This window comes from Aotus nancymaae, unplaced genomic scaffold, assembly GCF_030222135.1.
Source record: "Aotus nancymaae isolate 86718 unplaced genomic scaffold, 86718_ANA_hifiasm-v0.15.2.pri h1tg000020l, whole genome shotgun sequence".
NCBI classification, from domain to species: domain Eukaryota; kingdom Metazoa; phylum Chordata; class Mammalia; order Primates; family Aotidae; genus Aotus; species Aotus nancymaae.
Window position 1 is genome coordinate 66360729 of NW_026988432.1, and position 24059 is coordinate 66384787.

The 24059-nt window shown below is 36.3% G+C and overlaps 1 protein-coding gene across 3 annotated transcripts in view; it reads left to right on the forward strand.

The window, feature by feature from the left end:
* VAPA (VAMP associated protein A) overlaps positions 1-22169 on the forward strand; it is a 44668-nt gene extending 22499 nt beyond the window's left edge. For 2 of the 3 annotated variants that reach the window (XM_012446853.2, XM_012446854.3), the window contains exons 3-6: positions 734-837; positions 1870-1950; positions 15257-15430; positions 21409-22169. In XM_012446853.2, the coding sequence (XP_012302276.1) occupies positions 734-837; positions 1870-1950; positions 15257-15430; positions 21409-21567 (518 nt within the window). In that variant the 3' untranslated portion in view covers positions 21568-22169. Of the gene's footprint in view, positions 1-733; positions 838-1869; positions 1951-9447; positions 9589-15256; positions 15431-21408 lie in introns of all 3 variants that reach the window. The other variant, XM_012446855.2, reaches the window with a different exon arrangement.
* The last annotated feature ends 1890 nt before the right edge of the window (positions 22170-24059 follow it).

Consider the following 24059-nt stretch of genomic DNA (forward strand, 5'->3'; position numbering starts at 1 on the left):
CTGGGCAAAACTACGAAACCCTTTCTTTACAAAAAATGCAAAAATTATCTGGGCATGGTGGCATGTGCCTGTAGTCTTAGCTACTCAGGAGCCTGAAGTGGGAGGATTGCCTGAGCCGGGTGGTTGAGGCTATAGTGAGTTGGGGTCGAACCACTGCACTGCAGCCTCAGCGACAGAGTGAGACCCTGTTTTAAAAAAAAAAAAAAATGGTAGTGAGGTTTTAAGTTACTGAGTGTTTCTCCTTTACCCCAGTTGTATAATTTTTAAATCAGAAAACACTGAAATGAAGCCTAAATTCATGTTATAACTAGTTTTAATAACTCAGTAGATTTAATCTGAGCTGATAGGCATTACTGTAGTTAATGTTGGCAAAGTTTTGAAAATTTTCACAAACTAAGTTTAGAAAGGGCAACCATAGATTTGTATTTAATTTTTAATTGCCGTTGCTTATTTTGTTGGTTTTGAGAGACTTAGTAAAGTAGAAAGGCAATTTAAAAATAATTGGAATTCATTAAGTTGATTTTGGATTCTTAAATGTTCCACTGTTTGATTTCTTGAACCCTTTTTGGTTTTCTTTAAATCTGCATATTTGTGAAGTAAAGGAATGATACTGGTGCCAGATACTGTTTAAGGCGAATCCCAGACTTGGTATAATTTAATCTGTAACTGTTTCAATGTATATCTTTCAGACATGTGGGAGACAATTTAATACATTCTTTTTTTTCTTGTTTAGTAATGCTACAGCCCTTTGACTATGATCCAAATGAAAAAAGTAAACACAAGTTTATGGTACAGACAATTTTTGCTCCACCAAACACTTCAGATATGGAAGCTGTGGTAAGTATAGAAGAATTTATTTTGGGGAATGGAGTTTTTAAACTGTGGGCTTTGTTTACCACTCAGTAGAAAAACTTAATTTCTAGAAACTAAAAGTTAAATTTAGATATTTTTTTTTTTGAGACGGAGTTTCGCTGTTGTTACCCAGGCTGGAGTGCAATGGCGCAATCTCGGCTCACCGCAATCTCCACCTCCTGGGTTCAGGCAATTCTCCTGCCTCAGCCTCCTGAGTAGCTGGGATTACAGGTGTGTGCCACCACGCCCAGCTAATTTTTTGTATTTTTAGTAGAGACGGGGTTTCACCATGTTGACCAGGCTGGTCGCGATCTCTTGACTTCGTGATCCACCCGCCTCGGCCTCCCAAAGTGCTGGGATTACAGGTGTGAGCCACTGCGCCCGGCCCTAAATTTAGATTTTTAAAAAATCTGCCAATTTCATTATAGATAATCTTAATTTTAAGAATGAAAGAATTTTCAAATAGTATTTTTTTTAAGAAACAATTTAGAAATGCTGCTACTGGCTGGGTGCAGTGGCTTTCACCTGTGTAATCTCAGCACTTTGGGAGGCTAAGACAGGAGTATCTCAAGCCCAGGTGTTCGAGACCAGCCCAGGCAACGTGACAAGACCCTGTCTCTCCAAAAAACTGGATATAGTGTTGAATGCCTGTAGTCTCAGCTACCCAGGAGGCGTGGGAGTGTTGCTTGAGTCCAGGAGGGTCCACTGCACTCCAGCCTGGGAGACAGAACAAGACCAACTGGAATAAAAGAAAAAAGAAAGAAATGCTGCTACTAAGAAGGTCCTGTGGTTGTTAGTGATATCGTTGTGATTTTAATGGATGGTGATAGTAGCTCTAGGACTATATAGAGGTTCTGTGATATTAGCCGATAACAATGGCAGGGTGATCAATAAAGAGTGCACCAGTGTATTTCAGCCAAGCCAAGCAGCTACACTCATCATTTAGCTGTCCTGGGTGAAACTTACTTACCATGATCATACCCTCTATGTCTCATGTTTGGTTTTGTTTATTTTTAGTGGAAAGAGGCAAAACCTGATGAATTGATGGATTCCAAATTGAGATGTGTATTTGAAATGCCCAATGAAAATGATAAATTGGTAAGTAAGAAAATGTAAAAATATTAGAAGCTGTTGAGCTTTCAGTTCCTTTGAAATTCCTTTAATTTTCCTTCTATTTTTGGCCTTTGTGGTGTGTGTGATAATGGTTATTTCACTTGATAAGACTCAGTGCTTATTTAAGTTTTAAAAAACTTGGTATGCCTTTTTAAATTTTATAACATTTTATTTATTTAAGAAGAAAGGAAGACTCACTTTTTGGTCCAGACTGCATCCAGGAGAAGAATCATTTAAGTCTACCAAATTTTTGTGACTTAAACCCACTACAAATTCTTTTTTAGAATGAGATGTGTGTACTTAATTTAAAAATACATATAAATTGCTTTTTTGGCCACTATGTACCAGCAGTCTGGGGATAAAAAAATCATTTACATAGACTGTTTATTCCATGTTTGGCTGTTCCCTGGTATTTTGGTCACTTTTGTTGTTTTTAGTGAAATCCATCTGATTGTAGTCTTTAGTAAATAATTGTTGCTGCTTATCATTAGTGTAAATCAAATACAGTTTTGGGGACTGAGGGATATATGTGTTTATTTAAAAGTAAACAGTCTGTGAATGTACAGAGTGGGTTATGGTCACTTACCTTGTCCTTTTTCCTGTCTGGATTGCAAATTTGAATTTTTCCTATGCTAAGAGAGACTTGAAAGATAAGTGTTTCTGTGTGTGTGGCTTAATATATACAATAATATGGATAAATAGAATTGTTTGGCACAATTTGGTTATGGTCTGACATGAATACTGCCTTAATCTGGTAGCCATTTGCCCTTATTGAAAAGTAAACAAGCGGGCTCAGTTATTGTGTTCCTCTTTCAGGATAAGCAGAAATGAAAATGTCTCTGATAATTAGGTGTTGACCAAATTATTTTTTGAGTTTTAAAAATGGCTCTTTTAAGTGATTTTGGAGGTATTTACCAAAAGCAAAAATATGCAAATGTGTATACTCTCTCTGTAAAGTGAGTGGTAGTTGGCCTCTGTATGCTTCCCATTTGGAGGTTTTCTTTATTTTTTTGCTTAGGCTGAGGGAAGCTAATAGCTTGCACAGCTATTGCTTTTGAAACCAAGAAAACAAAACAGCACATTGTCTGGAATGACTTTTTTAAAAAAACATTTGGATATTTTCTTTAGAGTTTTATGTCATTTTTTATGGTAATTTAGTCAACATAAATCTGTCTTCTGTCTGGGCTTCTACTATGCTCTAGATAGCACATACTTTGAGATGTGTGAAAAGCATTGGAACCCCCAGGTATTTGATACTGCTGATTAAGAGTAGCCTCACTGGTTTGGAAACCTAACCAGAAGTTGATGGAAATGATACGGCAATGACAGTTGAGCCTAGCCATTTACACATCTTGGGTGAGAAGAGCAGTTATACCTACCTATTTGTCTAGCCCATGGTAATCCAAGAAAGTAGTTTTGGGTCTGTTTTAGCGCTTGAACAAATACTGAATGGAGTTCCCAGGCATGAAACTTGAACGGAAGTAGTTTGAGCCTGGAACCTTTTCAGAGCACATAAGTTTGAGCCTGGAACCTTTTCAGAGCACATATTACTAGTAAGCTAAAAGTTGTTAAGTAACTTCAAAGTACTCTAGATAATATCTGATTCTGAGCCTTGATTAGCTAGCCACGGAATGTATTTTCACTAACTGGATTTATCTGGACTTGTATATTAAATTGTAGGGAATGTCTGCTAAAAATAATGATTTTTAAAAAGGTTTATTTTGAAAAACTTTAAGCACCTAGAATAGTAGATAGGAGGAGTACAATGAACCTCTGTGAACTTACAAGCAGCTTTAACAATGACTAGTTTGTGGTTAAGCTTATTACATATAAATCCTATTACTTCCGATCTTAGGTATTGTTTAAGGCAAATCCCAGACTCGGTGTAATTTAATTTGTAACTGTTTCAATATATATCTTTCAAAGTACTTTAAAAAAAAGAGATAAAAGAGTTTTAATGACAGTACTATTACTATGCCTTTAAAAATTTAGTGTATCCTTAATATCAAGCTATCCAGGCAGCATTAAAACTAGTCACAAATGTCTTTAAAATTTTTTTTCCTGCAGTTTGTTTGCATTAGATGAAAATAAAGTCCAAATACTACTACTACTATTTTTTGCTGTGTTGCCCAGGCTGGAGTGCAGTGGCACAATCTCAGCTCACTGCAACCTCCACCTCCTGGGTTCAAGTGATTCTCTTGCCTCAGCCTCCCTAGTAGCTAGGATTACAGGTGCACGTCACCATGCCTGGCTAATTTTGTAATTTTTGTGGAGATAAGAGTTTTGTCAGGCTGGTCTCGAACTCCTGACCTCAGGTGATCCACCTGCCTCGGCCTCCCAAAGTGCTAGAATTACAGGTGTGAGCCACTGTGCCTGGCTGAGTCCAGATACTTCCATTGGATGATATGTTTCTTAAATCTCTTAGTTTGTTGTATTTTTTCTTTCTTTCTCTCTCTTTGCAAATTATTAGATGTTTTTATTATTAAACTAGGTTTGCCTATAGACTTTCCCACAGACTTGATTTTGCTGATTCCATCCTTGTGGTGTCATTTAATCTTTTTTCTCTGTCCTTGGTATTTCCTATGATTGAAAGTACAAAATGAGTGGTTCTCATCCAGGGGCAATCGATTTGTTCCTCTAGGGACCATGTCTGGAGACATTTTTGGTTTTCACAACTGAGGGGTCGGTAGGGGTGCTACAGGTGTCTGTTTAGTGGGCAGAGGCCAGAGATGCCTCTCAACTTCCTAGGATGCACAGAACAGCCCCCACAACAAAGAATAATCTCGCTTAAAATGTCAGTAAAGTTGAGATTGAGACAGTATAGCCTAGGTCTGTTAATTCATTTAAGATTGATGGTGATACTCTGTCATTCCTACTCATACACTACTTAGAATACTTCTGTAAAGAGAAACTTGTGCTTATGTAGTATTTGGTCATTCAGTGGTAGAGTTTAAAAAGGCGCAGAACAAATGCCCACGTTTCTCTTCAGTTAAAGGTTTTAAAAAATGAATTCGTCTATAAGCATTCCTCCTGTGATGTACAGTTGATCTTCCTCCTTCCGTTCTTTCGTTCTTCCCTCTGTACTTGTATATTATTAAAACTCATGAATTTAAACATATTTGAGTTTTAACTCCTTGTAGTTAATTACCATTATTGGTGCTCAAATTGCCTAGTAAGGAGACTTTTCAAATTGATTTCTTGAGTTTTTTTGACCCTCACAGTCTTAGGTAACTTTCTTGTCTAATGTGGCAAGATTTTTCCAGGTCCAGATCTGGAAAAATTTCTTCAAGAAGCTCAGGGCCATTTTAGTGGGAGATGGTGTTTTAAGACTACAGTAGGTTGGGACCCTGTGACAAAATTGATTTTTAATTTTGCCAAACTTTCTGTTCATTCTTTTGACCAAGATAAGAGTGGAGGCCTGTTTTTCATTTGAAGGCACTTCTTCAAATGGTAAAATTTTAATGAGAAAACTGTGTCAGCAGCATATAGGATGATGTAGATCCTTTTATTTTTTGGAGTAATGATTTCATTTTATGGTTGGATTATGTTGGGTAATTCAAAATATGCAAAATCCAATACTGATTCCTGAGAAGAATAGGCAGATACTTCTGTGAACCAGCTGAAGTGGTGTTTCAGTATAGCAGTTCGTAAACAGAACTTACGACTTTCATGGCTCACTGGCCTTGCCATTATGATTTTTGATGGATGTTTTTGAGTGTTTATAATTTACATTTCAAGTTTTGCACATAAAATGAGATTTAAAGATTGTAATATTATCACCATTTCAAATTTACGTAATTCAAACGTGCAAAAATTGTGTCTGTAGTATTCAGGCTAGAAGTGACCTTAATTGATTAATGTGTATGTTGAAGAGAGACTAAAATACAGTTGTCCAGTGTATTAGGCTGGAAGCGTTCTGTAGTCAAGTGAGTTTGGAAAAATACTGCAAATGTCTCCAAAAGGATTGTGTATTTGCCTATTAAAGGCTCTGAGAAAACTTAATGGTAACGAAATATATTTAACCCAGTATTTATTTTTTTTAATATAATCTAATTAACTTTTGAAATATCTGACGTTCTGAAAAAAATATACTTTGGGAAATACTTTTCCTGCTTAAACTCACTCTTGTAGTATTAACTAACCACATTTTACAAGAAATGTTACTTGCTGAGAAATGTGTTTAAGCTCAGTGCAACCTGGCACAGACCCAGTTCTGTCTAGGTTGTTAGTTGATTATGTGACTTTCAAGTTGTGAGTTTAATGTTGTATCTTATCTTTTATAGAAAATATGAAATCTCAAGGTACCAAATCTGAAGTCTTTATGATAGGACAAAATATAAAATAAGTTTTTGTTTCTAACAATTAAGGATAAAACCTTTTATATCTAAGGATAACAGAACATCTCTTAGTATTTCATTCATGTGGTAATAAGACCCTATTGATAATTGTATCCTGCTGTTTCTGGGTCTGTATTCTCTATAGATGAAGTTGATAAAACTTGTTAAAAAAATCATAGTATCTTTGACATGTTGGTTTCATTCTAGTATCTGTAGATAAAATTAGTAGTTAGTATCCCCTTTCTCTGTTTAGTTTAGCATGAAATTTGTCTCTTCAGAAGTTGGGATGTTACTGGATAGTGTGATGGATAGATAAACATTTTGATAATTTACTTCAGATGAATTGATGAAATGCTATATGATGCTGCATCCTGACTTACACAATTGCTGAAATACATTTCTAAATGTGCAAGATTAACAGAAATGTGTTGCAAACTATGTTGGTGATGTATATTTTTAAAAGTATAGAGTGGAAAATATACTTTTTATTTTATGATTGTAATATAGAGAATTCCCCGAGATCTTTCGGCTCTTTATTCTTTTAGTTTATTTATTAGTATGTTGTAAAACGTATGTTAACTTAAGCAAAATCAATTTAGTTTTTAACTGAGTTTCTGGTAACAACTTAGGATTTAATATAGAACTCTCTGGATGGCATTTGTATTTCCTTTTCAGCTTTATTTAGTGTTTAGAGTAGTGGAAAATTTCATAGTGCTTCCTTACACATTTATTTTTTGTTTCAATATATACATACGTTATGAAATGATCACCACAATCAAGCTAATTAACATACCCATCACCTCAGATTAGCACCATTTTATGGGTCACATTTACTTTAAAGAGTTGATCATCAAAATTTCATTTTTGGTAATCAACTTAGAAAAATTTGGTTAATATTCACAGGAGATTCTGCAATAGCTATCACAATTGTTGATGTACTCTCCTCAAATACTGTAGAGGTAACAAGTCTTAAACTTTGTAATTTTTTTTTTTTTTTTTTTTAGTGTTTCTTAACCCCACTCCCTCACTTCCAGTATCCCTTTGCAAAAAGTACACTGGTATTTAAGTACTGTACTAGTTTGTTCTTACAGTGCCATAAAGAAGTACCTGAGACTGGATTATTTATACAGAAAAGAGGTTTAATTGGCTCACAGTTCTGCGGGTTGTACAGGAAGCATGGCAGCTTCTGCTTCTGAGGAGGCTTCAGGAAACCTCCAATCATGGTGGAGGGAAAAGGGGGAGCAGATGTCTCACATGGCAGGAACAAGAGCAAGTGAGAGCAAAGGGGCAGTTCCACACTCTTTTCAACAACCAGATCTCATGAGAACTATCATAAGAACAGTACCAAGGGATGATGCTAAACCATTCATGAAGGATCCACCCCCATGATCCAATCACTTCCCAACAGGCCCCACCTCCAACAATGGAGATTACAGTTTGACAAGAGATTCGCTGGGGACACAGATCCAAACCATATCAAATACATTGTATAAGTATACTCCACTTGTTTGAGGATTTTGATCTTTTTACAGATGCTGTTAATTCTTGGGTGTTTATGTGTTCTGAACACAGTGAAAAAAAAATGTTATTTTGTTGATTTCTTTAAACTTTTTAGGACCTTGATTACTGAATATATAAGTAAGGAAGTGATTGAAGTTTTGTGCTCATCTTATAGGGTAAAAAAATTGAGCCAGCTTCAGAAGTACAGTGGTTGGGTCCATGTTATTTTTATAGTTTAAATAAGTCATTTATTTGTGACAAAACAATTCTTATTTATTTGAACCATCACTAAAGTGTGGGCTGCTTTTTGGGAAATAGCTCTCTGATTTGGATCATAGATAAGATGCCCCAGGAAACTTAGGAACCCTTTTATTTTAGAACAAAGGACTCAATATTTTTTCCTGCATAACAAGCATAAACAGATACCCTCCTTAAGCACACTAAGCTGTGTAGTTACCCTAGTCCTAGGGAACAGCAGGTGTGTGCCAGTACATTTCATTTCATTAATGGCCCCTAGTGTCTTCACTTGAGTTGTTGTCAGTGCTAGTACTGAAAGCCATTCAGCATGTTCCCTGTATTGTTGACAGCTGGAGTCACATGATACTAAAGTACTGACTATTGTGCAAAATAGGGTTCTTTGAATTATTAGCTCTGTTTGGAAATTGTCAACTCTGTATTATTAAATACCTAATGTCCAATTAGTGGTAGTGGTTGTTTTTTAAGGATTGAATGTGGTTTGTTATTTTTAAAGTTTTATGATCTATTCAGTTGTGTTCAATTCTAAAGAATTTTTGAGATATTTTCTAAATTTCTTAACTCTGACATTTTCTAAATTTCTTAAATGTATTGTATTTCATTTATGTCCTCCATATGACATTTGATGGTGACGTATTTTCTAGGAAAAAAATAATGATTTGTTTTAATGAAGACTGAGGGGCTGTAAAGAACAGGGATTTCAAGGGTGTTACTATAAAGACATTTTATGGTTGAATATACTTTATTTTCGGTTGAGACAGAACAAATGGGATATGAGTAAGTATATTTAGGGAAATCTCTTTCCCACCGGTTTTTATAATACAGTATTACTTTTACCTATTAAAGGCATTTGAGAAGAAAAGAAGAGAACTATGGAGTTAATGGTTATGTGAATCAGGTGTGTTTATTGGCCTGGGATGTGTGTGAGAGAGTGTTTGTATTGGGGATAGGCTTTAAATACAAGAGAGGTTTATTAAAAAATGTTCAGATTGAGTGTTATCAAAGGTAAGAAGACATGAAAGTGCTTATTTTTCAGATCATTGACAATTACTAATTAGTAAAAAACGAGTCACAAAGAATTAGATGGTATTTTAAAACAACATAAAGCTGGCATAAATTTTAATAAAATATGTACCTTTTATAAGTGCACGTAATGCAATAGATTAAAACTAATTTTGTTTAGGAAATAATATAAAAAGTGAGTTCAGAAAGTTTGTACTTTTGCCTTAATATAGCTATTACTTACTAGTATTGTTTCTTATGCATTAATGCATTTTTAAAGAGTAAAGTGTTAATGTTTTAGAGCCTAATGCTTTCTGTGTCAGTCATTCCCAATATGCAGAAGAAATCAGAGTTCAGTGAGAATCTGAGAATATGTTTCCCATGCCATCTCGGTGTAACTCCACCAGGGACTGCTCCGACTGTCACTTCAATGAGCAGCATCAACAACAACACAGTTGCCACATCTGCCAGTTATCACACGAAGGATGACCCCAGGGAACTCAGTGTGTTGAAACAGGAGAAACAGAAGGTTTGTTATAGGGAGCTAACAGACTTAGGAGTCTACTAGTGTTAATGATTAAGTTAATGTAGATATCTAGCAGCTAAGAGATATTGTGAGCGTGTTATATGAAGTAGATAGAATTGAACTATGCTTAAAATTACAATAAAAGTACAAAGCACTTAAAAATCATGCACACAAACTATTCTGTTCTAATAAACTTCCTGAACTTACTAAAATCTCAGTAGTGAGCAAGACAATATAAATGTAAACATTATGAAGTTGGTGTAATTTTTTTCTTTGAGATTTGGGGAGCACATTCTTTTTTTCTTTTTGAGATGGAGTCTTGCTCTGTCACCCAGGCTGGAGTGCATGGCACAATTTTGGCTCACTGCAACCTCTGTCTTCCTGGTGCAAGCGATTCTCCCACCTCAGCTTCCTGAGTAGCTGGGATTACAGGCATTTGCCACCATGCCTGGCTAATTTTTTTTTTTTTTTTTTTTGGGTAGAGATGGGGTTTCACCATGTTGGTCAGTCTGGTCTCAAACTCCTGACCTTAGGTGATCCATCTACCTTGGCCTCCCAAATTGTGGGATTACAGGCGTGAGCCACCACACACAGCCAGCCCCACAGTTTTAACAGATTGTTTATACCTTGATTTGGTTTTGCAAATGATAATGCTTACTAAGGCTTTAAAAAAATTATCCTTTATCTAAATGTTTAATACTTCTTTGTTTTCGTGATTGGAAATTATTTACTTTTGGGAATCATGATCCTAGAGAAACAGTAAATTGGTTGTTAAGAGTAGGAAAAAAAATTTTCAGGTAGCCTTGTTCTTGTTATTTACATCCTGTCTCTTAGTTCATAGGTTAAGACCTTAATTCTGCCTCTGACAGTTTGTGACAGTACTCTTGACTTTAGCCTCTTAACTTCCTTTATGTCCATTTTTATCCATCACTCCTGTTGTAAGATTGTAGCCTCACATTTATGTCCTTTATCTCCTTTGTTCTTTCCAAGACTTCTTTGCAAACTTTTCCTTGTATTTCCAATTCCTGGTTTCCTCTTTTTCTGTTTAACCCCCAGTAGAAATACTTGAAATATTAGAACTGAAGATCTGATGGTTAAGAAAGAATACAGAAGTAATGGTCATGCATCTCTTAAGGATGTATATTGAGAAATGTGTTAGGTGATTGGTTGTGTGAACATCAATTGAATGTACTTACAGAAATCTATATATGGTATAGCCTGTTGATCCTAGGCTACAGACTTGTATAGCATGTGGCTATACTACAATTGTAAGTATTCTTGTAGCTAAACAGTCTACACCAAGCTTGTTCAGCCTGCAGCCTGCTGCCCACATGTGACCCAGGATGGCTTTGAATCCATCCCAACACAAATTCATAAACTTTCTTAAAATACTATGAGTTTTTTTTTTGTTTTTTTTTAAATAGCTCATTAGCTGTTGTTAGTGCTAGTGTGTTTTGTGTGTGGCCCAAGACAATTCTTCTTCCAGTGAGGCCCAGGGAAGCCAGAAGATTGGACACCCATGACTACACACAGAAAAGTCGCAGCAAAAATATGGCATAAAAGATAAAAACTTGTATGCCTATGTATAGGGCACTTACTGTGAATGGATTTTGTAGAACTGGAAGTTGTTCTGGGTGGGTCAGCGAATGAGTGGTGAGTGAATGGGAAATCTAGGACGTTACACTGTAGACTTTATAAACACTGTACACTTAGGCTGTATTTATTAAAATTATTTTCTTTAATTTTAGCTTTCTGTAACTACTTCATAAACTCTAAAATTTTGACTTATAATTTAAAGCACAAGCACAGTGTATACATATATAAAAATATCTTTTTTATGTCCTTATTAGCTTTTTTCTTTTTTTAAAATTAGATTATTTTCAAAAACTTTTTTTGTTAAAACCAAGACACAAGCACACATATTAGCCTAGGTGTACACAGGGGCAGATTCATCAGTGTCACTGTCTTCCACCTCTACATCCTGTCTCACTGGAAAGTCTTCAGGGGCAGTTATGCACATGGAGCTGTCATGTGCATATATCAGTGCCTTCTGGAATACCTCCTGAAGGACCTATTAGAGTCTAACTTAGAGTTAACTTTGTTTTCATAAGTAGAAGGAGTATACTCTAAAATGAATAATAAAAAGCATAGCACCGTAAATACATAAACCTGTAACATAGTTGTTTATTACCAAATATTCTGTATTGTACAAGAATCGTATGTGTACGATTTATGACTGGAGTACAGTATGTATATTTATACCGGCATCACCACAAACATGTGAATAATGTGTTTTGCTGGGACCTCACTAGGTAATAGGAATTTTTCAGTGCCATTATAATTGTGTGGGAACACTATCATATGTATGGATCATTGTTGACCAAAACGTTGTTACACGGTGTATGACTGGACAACTCATAGATGGAGGGTTACTGGAGATAGGCTAAATAATATAGTGGGAAATGGACAAGATTGGTGTATTGTTTTATTTTAGTTGATACACACCTTGACTTTCCAGCTTATTCTAAATTGCAGTGTTAAATGTAATGTTACTAGTCATCAATTAACTAAGAGTCATAGCATGTTGAATCCCTCTAGTTTGCTTGTTTCATGGTTCTCAGAACAGCCAGTCTTCTTTTTCTGGACCAGTTTGAAGCAACTCTCAAGAAACAAGCTGTTTTATTGGAGCTAAACCTCACTAATGGAGGTCCTGAATGGAAGCATATACTTAAAGTTACACCTGCTTAGTTTTTTTCATCAGGCTCTTCAGATTGTCACTCCACGATGACTCAAAGCCCACCCTCCCATCACACTCCACCCCCTTTTAAACCCCCAACAAGGGTTAATATGCTATTATACTTTAAGTATATGTGAATAAATTAGATTTTCTTGGACATGTTATGTATATTGACTGGTTTGTAAGGGGCCTAGGTAGTACATGCTATAACTTACTGGGCACACTTTTGAAGTATGTTTCGGCTTCACTATATTCTTTGCATTCTAGTCTCTTTATGCTCCACAAGTTGGTTATTATTTCTTCTTTTTGTTACAAAAATAGTATAACTTTATTGAGAGAAATTCAATGAAAAAGAAAAATTTAATTGTATTTAATTAGATAAATTTTATTTCCAAGTCTATTAGAATTTGAAAAATCTAAATCTAATTCCAGTCTAGTTATCTTTTTATAGAGTATCTTCTTATGGACATGTTATTTAAAATTCGAAAGAATGGAAAGCTGCCCATCAAATGCTTAACAAAAGTGAAATCTTTAACTTTGGCAAGGCATAGAATAGAATATTTAATGACATGCCATTTCAAATGATTAAAAATGTGCATATAAATGAACAAGCAAATATGTATGCCAGTTTTATAAAATGTATGTCAAAAAATAATAGAAAGCAATGTAAATAATAGTTTTGTTGATTTAATGAGAGTATGGGAAATGACTTTTTCCCTTTCCCTCATAATTTTATGCAGTTTAAAGAATTTAAAAATCCAGTTGTCAAGAGCTTGATGATTCCTCATTTTAGTTTTTTCTCTTTGTTGTTGACCCCTTGTATATCTTTTTTACCCCAAAAGACAGGGTCTCACTCTCTCACCTGGGCTGGAGTGCAGTGGCACAATTTCGTCTCATTGCAGCCTATACCTCCTGGGCCCAAGTGATTGATCCTCCCACCTCAGCCTTATGAGTAGCCAAGATTACAGGTGCACACCACCATGCCTGGCTAATTTTTAAAATTGTTATTTGTAGAGACAGGGTCTCCCTCTGTTGCCCACACTGTTCTTGAACTCCTGGGCTCATACAGCTGTCCATCTTGGCCTCCCAAAGTGTTCGGATTACAGGAATGAGACATGGTGCCCTGCTTCATCCTTTTAAGTTTTTTGTCAATTTTCTGGTATGGGTATGAGACTTTTTTCCAGTTCTTGACCATAACCTACAAGTTCTTTAGTTGCTATATTGGTGCCTATTGCTACCTCCTTTACAGAGGAAAGGCAGTGTGCCACCTGATCATTATCAAAAGTTGGATTTGTGCTAGGATAGAATTTGACCACACTGAAAATCATTTTGAAATGAGTTCTCACTATTAAGGAAAAGAATAGGAAAAGGTATTGGCAGAGTAAAATGTATCTTAAACAGTGTTTTAATAATAGAGAAGCAAGAGAAAGACTCAGAGAAAGAATTGAAGTAGGCTTCTTTAAAACCCTTCTTAACTGGGAAGCCTGAAGAAAAATGGAAGAATGTGCCAACAGGTCAAATACATACTGTTGTTCATTAGAACCTCATTATAATTTTTTTTTTTTTTTTTTAGCAATGGAGTCTCACTCTGTTGCTTAGGCTGGAGTGCAGTGGTGTGATCTTGGCTCACTGCAACCTCCGCCTCCTGGGTTCAAGTGATTCTCCTGCCTCAGTTTCCTGAGTAGCTGGGATGACAGGCACGTGCTACCACACTCAGCTAATTTTTGTATTTCTAGTAGAAACAGGGTTTCTTCTTGTTGATCAGGCTGGTCTCAAAGTCTTGACATGAGGTGATTTGTCCACGTTGGCCTCCCAAAGTGCTGGGATTACAGGAATGAGCTATCGCACCTGTTGAACCTCATTATAAATTTTCATTTTAAAATAGATTAGTTTTTACATGGATTTAGGCATACTAATCAAATCACATCCCTTTCATAAGAAAAGTTTTGCCCTTTGAACAAACAATCTATTTATACTTAATATAAATTTGGCAGCTGGGATGGTGTGGTAGGTGTACAGCCTCTGATAAATCTCACAAAATGAGTATTGTGGAATGCCATAAAGTTAATTTTGTAAATGTCTTTGTTAGCAGTTTATAGCTGAATAAAGCAGATTTTTATCTACAGTTATTTTAAAGCAAGTAAAAATTTAATTAAAATGAAAAAAGCTTGTTACAGTAATACTGCTATGATGTGTGGTGGCGTAAATGCTGTTAGAGTGAAGGATGTTGGGGTACTTTAGACCACAGACTGAAAAATACTTAGGTACTGTCATAGATGTTTATCTCCAGGCCTTCAACACTAGCTTCAAATGGTTCAGTGTTGGTGAGAATTAAGATTTTGGGGCTCATAGTCTTGAAAACATGCTAAGTGCTACTGTGATGTTGAATCACGTGAATTATAGCAAACTGCATTACCAAAAATGTGAAATTAATATGTTAGCTTTCTTTGCATGTTTTTTCTTAGGTAGTTTTTGATTTTATTGGAATGATTACGATAATATTCCCCTACCCCACAGAACCTCATTTGAATTGCAGAACCAGAGCATGGGAAATGACCTTCATATTTGGATTTTGTTGACATCAGTCATTCAGCAATACTGTTGTTGAATGACTACTCTTTACCAAAGTGCTGAGTTTAGGGATAAATACAAAGAGAGATGGCTCTTGCTCTCTCAGCCTTTGAAGTATTATAGGAAATAACTTCAACAGTAATTATTAAGATACATAATAAAGTGGTATGGTAGAGGTATGTGCCAGGGATAATGGGAGTGGAGGGAGTGGGTTCCTTATTTAGACTGATCTGACTGCTGACATGTACTGATTTAGGTCTTTTAAAGAGTATTTCAGAAACAAATGTAGAATTTATGTTTTTATTTGTTTAAAACCTGTAAGATTTGGTTAGTTAAAAAATTCCCAATATCTTTGTAATACAGAATGACATGGAACCTAGCAAAGCTGTTCCACTGAATGCGTCTAAACAAGATGGACCTATGCCAAAACCACACAGTGTTTCACTTAATGATACTGAAACAAGGAAACTAATGGAAGAGTGTAAAAGACTTCAGGGAGAAATGATGAAGCTATCAGAAGAAAATCGACACCTGAGAGTAAGTTCTGTTGGTTGAAAATAAGTTGATTGAAAGCTGAAGGTATAGGACATGTGAGTGTTACTAGGCCATTTTAGCAGTTAGTTTTTAAATTTATCTTTGGTCAGTTCTTTCTTCTTTTCCCCAGTTTGATTATGTCCTGGCCTTTGCTCCCCACCCTACTCCTCTTTTTACCAGTCTTCCTGTGTTTTCTCATTGCTGCAAGTTCCTTTCCTTAGCACACATTCTAATTGTTTGTGATCTGGCCTGTGGCATTGCCATCTTCCACTCTTGTTTCTCCTGTTCTTCCCATTTTGTGCCCCAGTCATACTGAACTGCCTAGGATTGTGTTTTCCCACATCATAGCCATGAGTCACTTAGGGCTGTTGAGCTTTTGAAATGGGGTTTGTTCAAATTGAGCTATGCGGTGAGTGTAAAATAACTGATGTTGAAGAGTTAGTACAGAAAAAGGTAAAATCTTTTTTTATTGTTATATATTGAAATAGTAGTTTGGGTATATTGGGTTGAATGAAATACAAATTAATTTTACCCATTTCTTTTTACTTTTAAATGTACTTTTGGGAAAATTTAACATTACACATGCAGCTCACATTTGAAGCTTACATTATGTTTGCATGGGGCAGCATTGGGCTAGAGTATGTTGGAGAAGAAGCTGTTTAATACTCCTCTTTTGCTTTAGTGTAAGCTCTGCACTGGAATGGCCTGGAACCCTGTCCCTCCTGACACAGGACATATACACATTGATGTTTTGCTACTAAGTTGTTGTCATCTTTTCAGTATAGCCTTTGGTGGGACCCTCTCTCAAAAAGAAAAAAATAAAATCAATTTGGCCTGTCTGCTTTGTGTTTTCACTATGCCGATTTCATTCTTCTCTGAACTTGTTAGAGGCCTTTCTCCCTCTAGTGGGCAGTAATTTCCTTGGGGGCAAGGGCTGTGTTTCATTTATCTCTGCATTCACAGTACATGCATGTAGTAGCCATTCATATATTTGATTGAATAAATGGATGGTGAAGGAGGACTGATTTGAGTATGTCTGAACTTTATGAATAATTTGTCTTTGACAAGTAATTACTTGTTTCTAGACCTGAAAACCTAAGCATTGCTCTTTAGGCTTTGTTTGAAGCTCTTTGCAGCAAAGTAGATGATAGAAAAATGTATGTAACTAAAATAAGTTAAATCATAGAAGTTATTTGATTATTCTTTTTGGTAGGTATATATAGGAACTACACTCTGAATGAAAGTCACTGTATTTTAAGTTGATCTGTGAACTTCTTTTTGCTAAAATGCTTTTTAAAGTGAATATTTGTGTCTCTTCATATTTAATATTTCATAGTACTCCCTTGAGGGTTACCCCTCTGCTTCCAACACCTGTCTGGATAGTAGAAAAAATATCTTTATTTCACACCTACACACCATGGATCTTTCAAAGGATTTTGTTACTTTTCTGCCATGACTTCCACAGTTCTGTTCTTTGATAAAGATGTGCTCATTAGGGTGCTCAATAGATTTCTTTCAGAAACCACTGTTTACCTCTGCCAGGGAGGGGAGAAGTGGAAACAATAGGAATGACACAGGTGGGGCAGGGCTGAAAAATAGGAAGAGTGAACAGGAAGTAGGTGAGAGAGAATTTATTCCTGGTTTCTACTTTTTATATGCTGATATTCTGTATGAAATTTTGAGAGATGGTTGTGCTCTTGGAAAAATAAGATATAAAAACCTTTCGAGCGGTGGCCCATGCCTGTAATCCTAGCACTTTGGGAGGCTAAGCTGAGTGGATCACCTAAGGTCAGGAGTTCGAGACCTGCCTGGCCAACGTGGTGAAACCACGTCTCTACTAAAAATATAAAAATTAGCCGGGCATGGTGGTGGGAGCCTATAATCCCAGCTACTTGGGAGGCTGAGGCAGGAGAATCACTTGAACTTGGGAGGCGGAGGTTGCATGTGAGCCAAGATCACGCCATTGCACTCCAGCCTGGGTGATAAGAGTGAAACTTTGTCTCAAAAACAAACACACACACTTCGAAGACCCACTGGCTTCAGTAATTTATTTCAAACTCTTTAGTATTTTATTCATAGACCCATCATAATTTTTTGCCAGGTTAAGTTTTTTTGCTTCTGCCTGTTCACTGTTCTTTTTAATTCCTCTAGTCCTGTGGTTTTTTTTTTTTTTTTTTTAACTTTTGTCTTTATCAGCAGCATGAAAAACCCTGTGGTTTGTAATTCTTTTTTTTTTTTGAAAGAAAGATAAAAGAGGGAGAGAGAACAGGAGTCTTGTTCTATTGCCCAGGCTGGAATGCAATCTAAAAATAGGCGTTAAAAACCTCTTTTTTGCCGGTAATTGTGCTTAACAGCGGAGACAGGAAGGAATAAGAGAAGAAAATAACAAACAGCCAACCAATATTTCATTAATTCTGCGAAATGCTATGCAAATGCTGAAGAGTGATTTATTTCCAATTATGTGGTCACTTTCAAAATAGGTATAATGTGATACTGAGAAAAATATATGTTCTGTAGACCTGGGGTAAAGAATTCTATAAATATTCACTGAGTTTACTTGTTCCAAGTCTGAGTTCAAATCATAGATGTCCCTGTTAATTTTCTATCTCGTTGATCCGTCGAATATTTACAATATGGTGTCAAAGTCTCCCACTATTATTGTGCGGGAGTCCAAGTCTCTTTATAAGTCATTAAGAACTTGTCTTATGTATCTGGGTGTTCCTATATTGGGTGCATATATATTTATGATCATTGACTCCTGTTGTTGTATTGATCCTTTTACCATTATGTAATGTCCTTTGTTTCTTTTAGTCTCTGTTACTATTAAAGTCTATTTTGTCAGAGACGAAAGTTACAACTCCTGTTTTTTTGTTTGTTTTCTCTCCATTTGATTAGTGAGTCTTTCACCAACCCTTCGTTTTGAGTCTTTGTGTGTCCTTGCTTATGAGATGCATCTGGATACAGCGTACCGATGGGTTTTGACTTTTTATTCATTTTGCCTGTCTGTGTCTTTGATTGGGGCATTTAATCCATTTAAATTTAGGATTAATCTTGATATTTGTGAGTTCAATATTGTCGTTTAATGCTAGTTGGCTATTTTGCCCATTAGTTGATGTAGATTCTTCATTATGGAGATACGCTTTACCTTTTGGTAAGTTTTTGGGATGACTGATACTGGTTGTTCCTTTCTGTGTATAGTTCTTCTTTCAGAAGCTCTTGTAAAGCAGGCCTGGTGGTGATGAAATCTCTGAGTGCTTGCTTGTTCGTGAAAAATTTTATTTTTCCTTCATTTATGAAGCTTAGTTTGGATATGAGATTCTGGGTTGAAAATTCTTTTCTTTGAGGATATTGAATGTTGACCCCTACTCTCTTCTAGTTTGTAGGGTTTCTGCTGAGAGATCTGCTGTGAGTCTGATAGGCTTCCCTTTATGGGTAATGTGACCTTTCTCTCTAGCTGCCGTTAGAATTTTCTCCTTTATTTCAACCCAGGTAAATCTAACAATTATGTGTCTTGGGGTTGCTCTACTTGAGGAATATCTTTGTGGTCTCTGTATTACCTGGAGTTGAGTATTGTCCTGCCTTACTAAGTTAGGAAAGTTTTCCTGAATAATATCCTGAAGAATATTTTCTAGCTTGGTTTCATTCTCTTCATGACATTCAGGTACACCTATCAAATGTAAATTAGGTCTTTTCACATAGTCCCATATTTCCTGGAGACTTTGCTCATTCCTTTTTACTCTTTCTTCTCTAATCTTGTCTTCTCGTTTCATTTCATTAAGTTGGTCTTCTACCTCTGATATCCTTTCTTCTGCTTGATCAATTTGACTGTTAAAACCTGTGCATACTTCATGGCGTTCTTGTATTCTTCAGTTCTATTAATTCACTTATATTCCTCTCTAAATTGTCTATTCTCGTTAGGATTTCGTTAAACCTTTTTTCAAGGTTCTTAGTTTCTTTACATTGGGCTAGGACATGTTCTTTTAACTCACAGAAGTTTCTTATTATCCACTTTATGAAGCCTAATTCTGTTAATGGAATGCACTCGTTCTCCATCAGGCCTTGATCCCTTGTTGATGAGGAATTGTGATCCCCTGTAGAGGGAGAGGCATTCTGATTTTGGGTATTCTCAGGCTTTTTACGCTGGTTTCTTCCCATCATTGTGAATTTATCCACCTGTCGTCTTTGTAATTACCGACTTTCAAATTAGGTCTCTGAGTGGACGTCCAACTTGTTGATTCCCAGCGCCGGAATCTGAGCAACCCACTGCGCCAGCTAAAACAGCAGCTTTAAGATTGATGGTGCGTTTCTGCCCGGGAATCTGGCTTCCTTCTTGAGTCCCTTTTTCAATCAGCTGAATAGGCGACTCTGCCTTCCCGGAGCGCCAAACGTCGACCAAAAGGGGACCCAGTCCCATTTACTCTGCACCAAGAACCGCCGTGCCAGGGCGCCAGCAAAACTGCTGCGCCAGCCACAAGAGTTGAGCTGGCGACCTGTGGGGCTCCTCCACTGGGAATCTCCTGGTCCGTGAGCAACAAAAATTTGAAAGTGTGGTGTCCTCTTGTTCTCTGCGCTTTCACTGGGAGCTACAATCCTGAGCTGCTAGTAATCGGCCATCTTGGATCTCTCTCTTGTTCGTAATTTCATACTGCATGTGAATCACCCAGTGAGCTTTAAAAAATTAGTTTACCAGGCCCTCCTCAGACTTAGTGAATCAGAATCACAGGAGTATTAAAAGTTCTGCAGGTATTTTTGAAGGGTAGCTGAAACTGAGAATTACTGCTGTTTTTACACAGGACTAATTAGCATGAGACCCAAAAAACCCAACTCTAGAAAATCCAGTAATGCAAATAAAACTGTGCCATTAGGTGTATTCTTTTAGTTAGTGTTTATTTATAAGCACAATGAGGGAAGCATGGGAGAACATTTTGCCTTGCACTGAAAAAAGTAAAAATCAGTCCTGCCATTCATCAGATTGGATAACAGACACAGATAAAGCCAGCTGCATAGTTAACAGGTATTAGTATTTTCCCCAAGGTTCACACTGCACACACTGTCATAACAACTTTCTGCCTGAAGTGACTTCTGCTTGCTTCTGAGAAACCTTGTCCTCTAAAGACAGTGCTGTGTGAAGCCGTATCAGTAAGAAAGAAGCAGCCCATTCTTGCCTGGAGGATCTAGGTCATTTTGACACAGAGAAGTACCCTCAGTTTCCAGTCCAGGTGCAGAGCTTCAGATAAGGGGTTCCTATATACATTTCTCATCTAAATTTATAGTTTCTGAAGAAATAGTATTCTTTGTCTGCTTTGCAGTCCAGACCTGGTGCTACTGCTTTACACACAGTCGTTTGCTTTGCTTTGAGCATATGAAAACACTGTTACTTAAATTTCATGCTAAGCTGTTTCCTTCCCCCAAATTCTGGGATACCCATATCTCTGTTTTTGGCAAGAATATACCCTTGTGCCTCTGCTGTTCCCTGTTCCTCAGTTGCAGTAGGCCAGTAAACACAACTGGCAAACTACAGGTTTGGTAGTTTTGACTGATTGGGCTGGGACAGATGCAATTGATTTTAAATACTTTGGGCCACCTTGGAAGTAAGTATAGTAAGAACTCTTCTTTAATTGTGTTTTTAGTGGGATTTAAAAAAATGTAAATATAACTATATCTGTCTTTTGTATTTTACGAATACATTTCTCAGCTCCAGTTTAAAAAATCAGTGCTATTGAGGTATAATTTATATCCCGGGGAGACACCAATTGGTGTACAATTCACTGATGTATAGAATTTTGCAACCATCACTGTAGTGCAGTTTTAGAATGTGTCCATCAGTCCCAGAAACTTTCCTTTTGTGGTTGGAATCCGTTTCCGTCCCCCGCCATGGGCAACCACTAATCTACTTTCCATCCCTATAGATTTTTAGCTTCAGTAATCTTGTTAGTATGCTTGTTTTTAAAAACCTCTTGTGTGTGTGTTTTTTTTTCTAGGATGAAGGTTTAAGGCTCAGAAAGGTAGCACATTCGGATAAACCTGGATCAACCTCAACTGCATCCTTCAGAGATAATGTCACCAGTCCGCTTCCATCACTTCTTGTTGTAATTGCAGCCATTTTCATTGGATTCTTTCTAGGGAAATTCATCTTGTAGAGTGAAGCATGCAGAGTGCTATTTCTTTTTTTTTTCTCTTGACCAGAAAAAGATTTGTTTACCTACCATTTCATTGGTAGTATGGCCCGCGGTGACCATTTTTTTGTGTGTACAGCGTCATATAGGCTTTGCCTTTAATGATCTCTTACGGTTAGAAAACACAATAAAAACAAACTGTTCGGCTACTGGACAAATTGTATATTACCAGATCATCACTAGCAGGTGTCAGTTGCACATTCAGTCCTTTATGAAATTCATAAATAAAGAATTGTTCTTTCTTTGTGGTTTTAATAAGAGTTCAAGAATTGTTCAGAGTCTTGTAAATGTTATTTTAATAATCCCTTTAAATTTTATCTGTTGCTGTTACCTCTTGAAATATGATTTATTTAGATTGCTAATCCCACTCATTCAGGAAATGCCAAGAGGTATTCCGTGGGGAAATGGTGCCTCTTACAGTGTAAATTTTTTCCTCCTTTACCTTTGCTAATATCATGGCAGAATTTTTCTTACCCCTTGTGAGGCAGTTGTTGACTGAGTTTTTCATCCTTACAATCCTGTCCTATGGTATTTAACATAAAAAAATAATAAAACTGTTAACAGATTCTTGCTTGATAGCTTGTTTGTGTCTGTCGTGTTATTAGAGGGGAGTCCACTATATATGGTCACTTGAAATTATGATGCAAAGGTTTCTCTTGCATTGAAACCCTCTCAGATATTACAGTATTTTTAATCGAAAGTCCTAATTCTGTTAAGGAAAGGAGCTGATTAAATTTCAAGGTACTACTAGTATTTTGGGAGATTACAGTTAGTTTGTTTTCAAGATAATAGAAAATAAGGTCCATGAGAATAGAAGTTATGTGATTTCAGTGAGTTGATGTGTTCAGCGTGGCTGTGTTGCCCCATTCATAATAAGTTCTGAAAGTGTGTTCTCAAGGAAGATTTAACTCACATTGGTTTTAAAGTACTTTTTAACCAGTCTAATAAGTCTTATTTGTAACATTTCATAATAATAATTAAAAGGTGTTTTTTCCCACCCAGTTTGGCACTCAAAATAATGTTCATTATGGAAGTTTGGTAATACTGAGCAAGCCTATGGAATTTTCTTTATGAAAAATGATTTTATCCTTTGCAAATATTAACCATGCGAAACACATTTTCAGTGGAAGTATGTGTTACAGGGTCTGATACTTTCCTACTCTTAGTCTTATGTCTTCATTTTATTGATACTAGGATAGAAAATTTTGGAATCATAAAATAGATTCAGATTTTAGCTGCATACAGTCTAGTACAGGTGAATTTTTATTCTTAAACATAGGTGTTGGTTTAAAGAGTTGCACTCTACCTGGAAAGGAAATTGGATTTTAGAACTGGATGTGGTGCAGTGAAGTATTTTAGGCCCAGGTCTGTGTACACCTTATATAGAAGAGTGAAGTCTTCTGAAATATTTTGGTTGCCTTTTCATTTCAACTGTATTTTGAATTTGTCAGATCACATATATTGTATTACTGTGCTCTGTGATATCGTTTATAAAACCTCTTGCCTGTGTGCAAAAGTTGCTAAAAAGAAACACAAGTAATGCCTCTCCATTACTAGCATGCTGTGCTTCAGGGGAATATTTCCACTGCTGTGTGCTTTAGTGTCTGTAAAAATCCCATGTCCCCTTTTCTGTTAACTGGAAAAGCATGCTAAAAATCGTCTTACATTTTCACCCCATAAATGCAGAATCAGTAATTCCTTGGCTTAAAGCTGTTACATAATCAGCATTATTGGTGATAAGTGTCAAGCTTGGTATCTATCATAGCTATCTTTTTTAAAAGAAGTTAAGTTCTTGAAAATTTAGCCAAATCCCGTTTTATGGGAATGGTCCTTAGAATTCATTTTGTTCAGCCCCTTTGTTTTGTAGTTGAGAAATCTGAGGCGTTACAAAGGTTTAGAGAACTTTCCCTGTGTCTCACAGGTAGAGGCAGAGCTGGAACTAGAAATCTGGCCTGTGGACTCTAACTCAGTGTCTTTTCTGGTAACTGAAAAAAATTGTCATAATTTGAGAGATGGCTGAATTAATGAATATAAGATGCTGTTTATAATAAGCATATGTGAAGTTTCCTATCGTAAGACTACCGGCTTACTGTTGAATACAGTTTGGCTATAGTGTTTAGGCTAGACATGCCTCCCACATTATTAATAAATAAACATTACAAAATACAATGTATTTTTAGGTAGGCATTTTATAAAATGCATTATGCCATGGTTGGTTTTGAGATAGATTGTAGTCTGGGTAGCATCTGTATGTGGGCTTAACTGTTCTTCATATCAGGAGATGCTCTGATTGTATAGGTGAGACTCTGTTTCTGTTATTTTTAATCGCTTTATGAAATGTGATCAGATTATTTTATTACCAACAGTTACAGTTTGAAAGTCCAACTGTATTTATTGACTGTTAATATAGAGATTAAATTGTCTTCATTCCTTACATGTTTAGAAGTTTTTGCTTT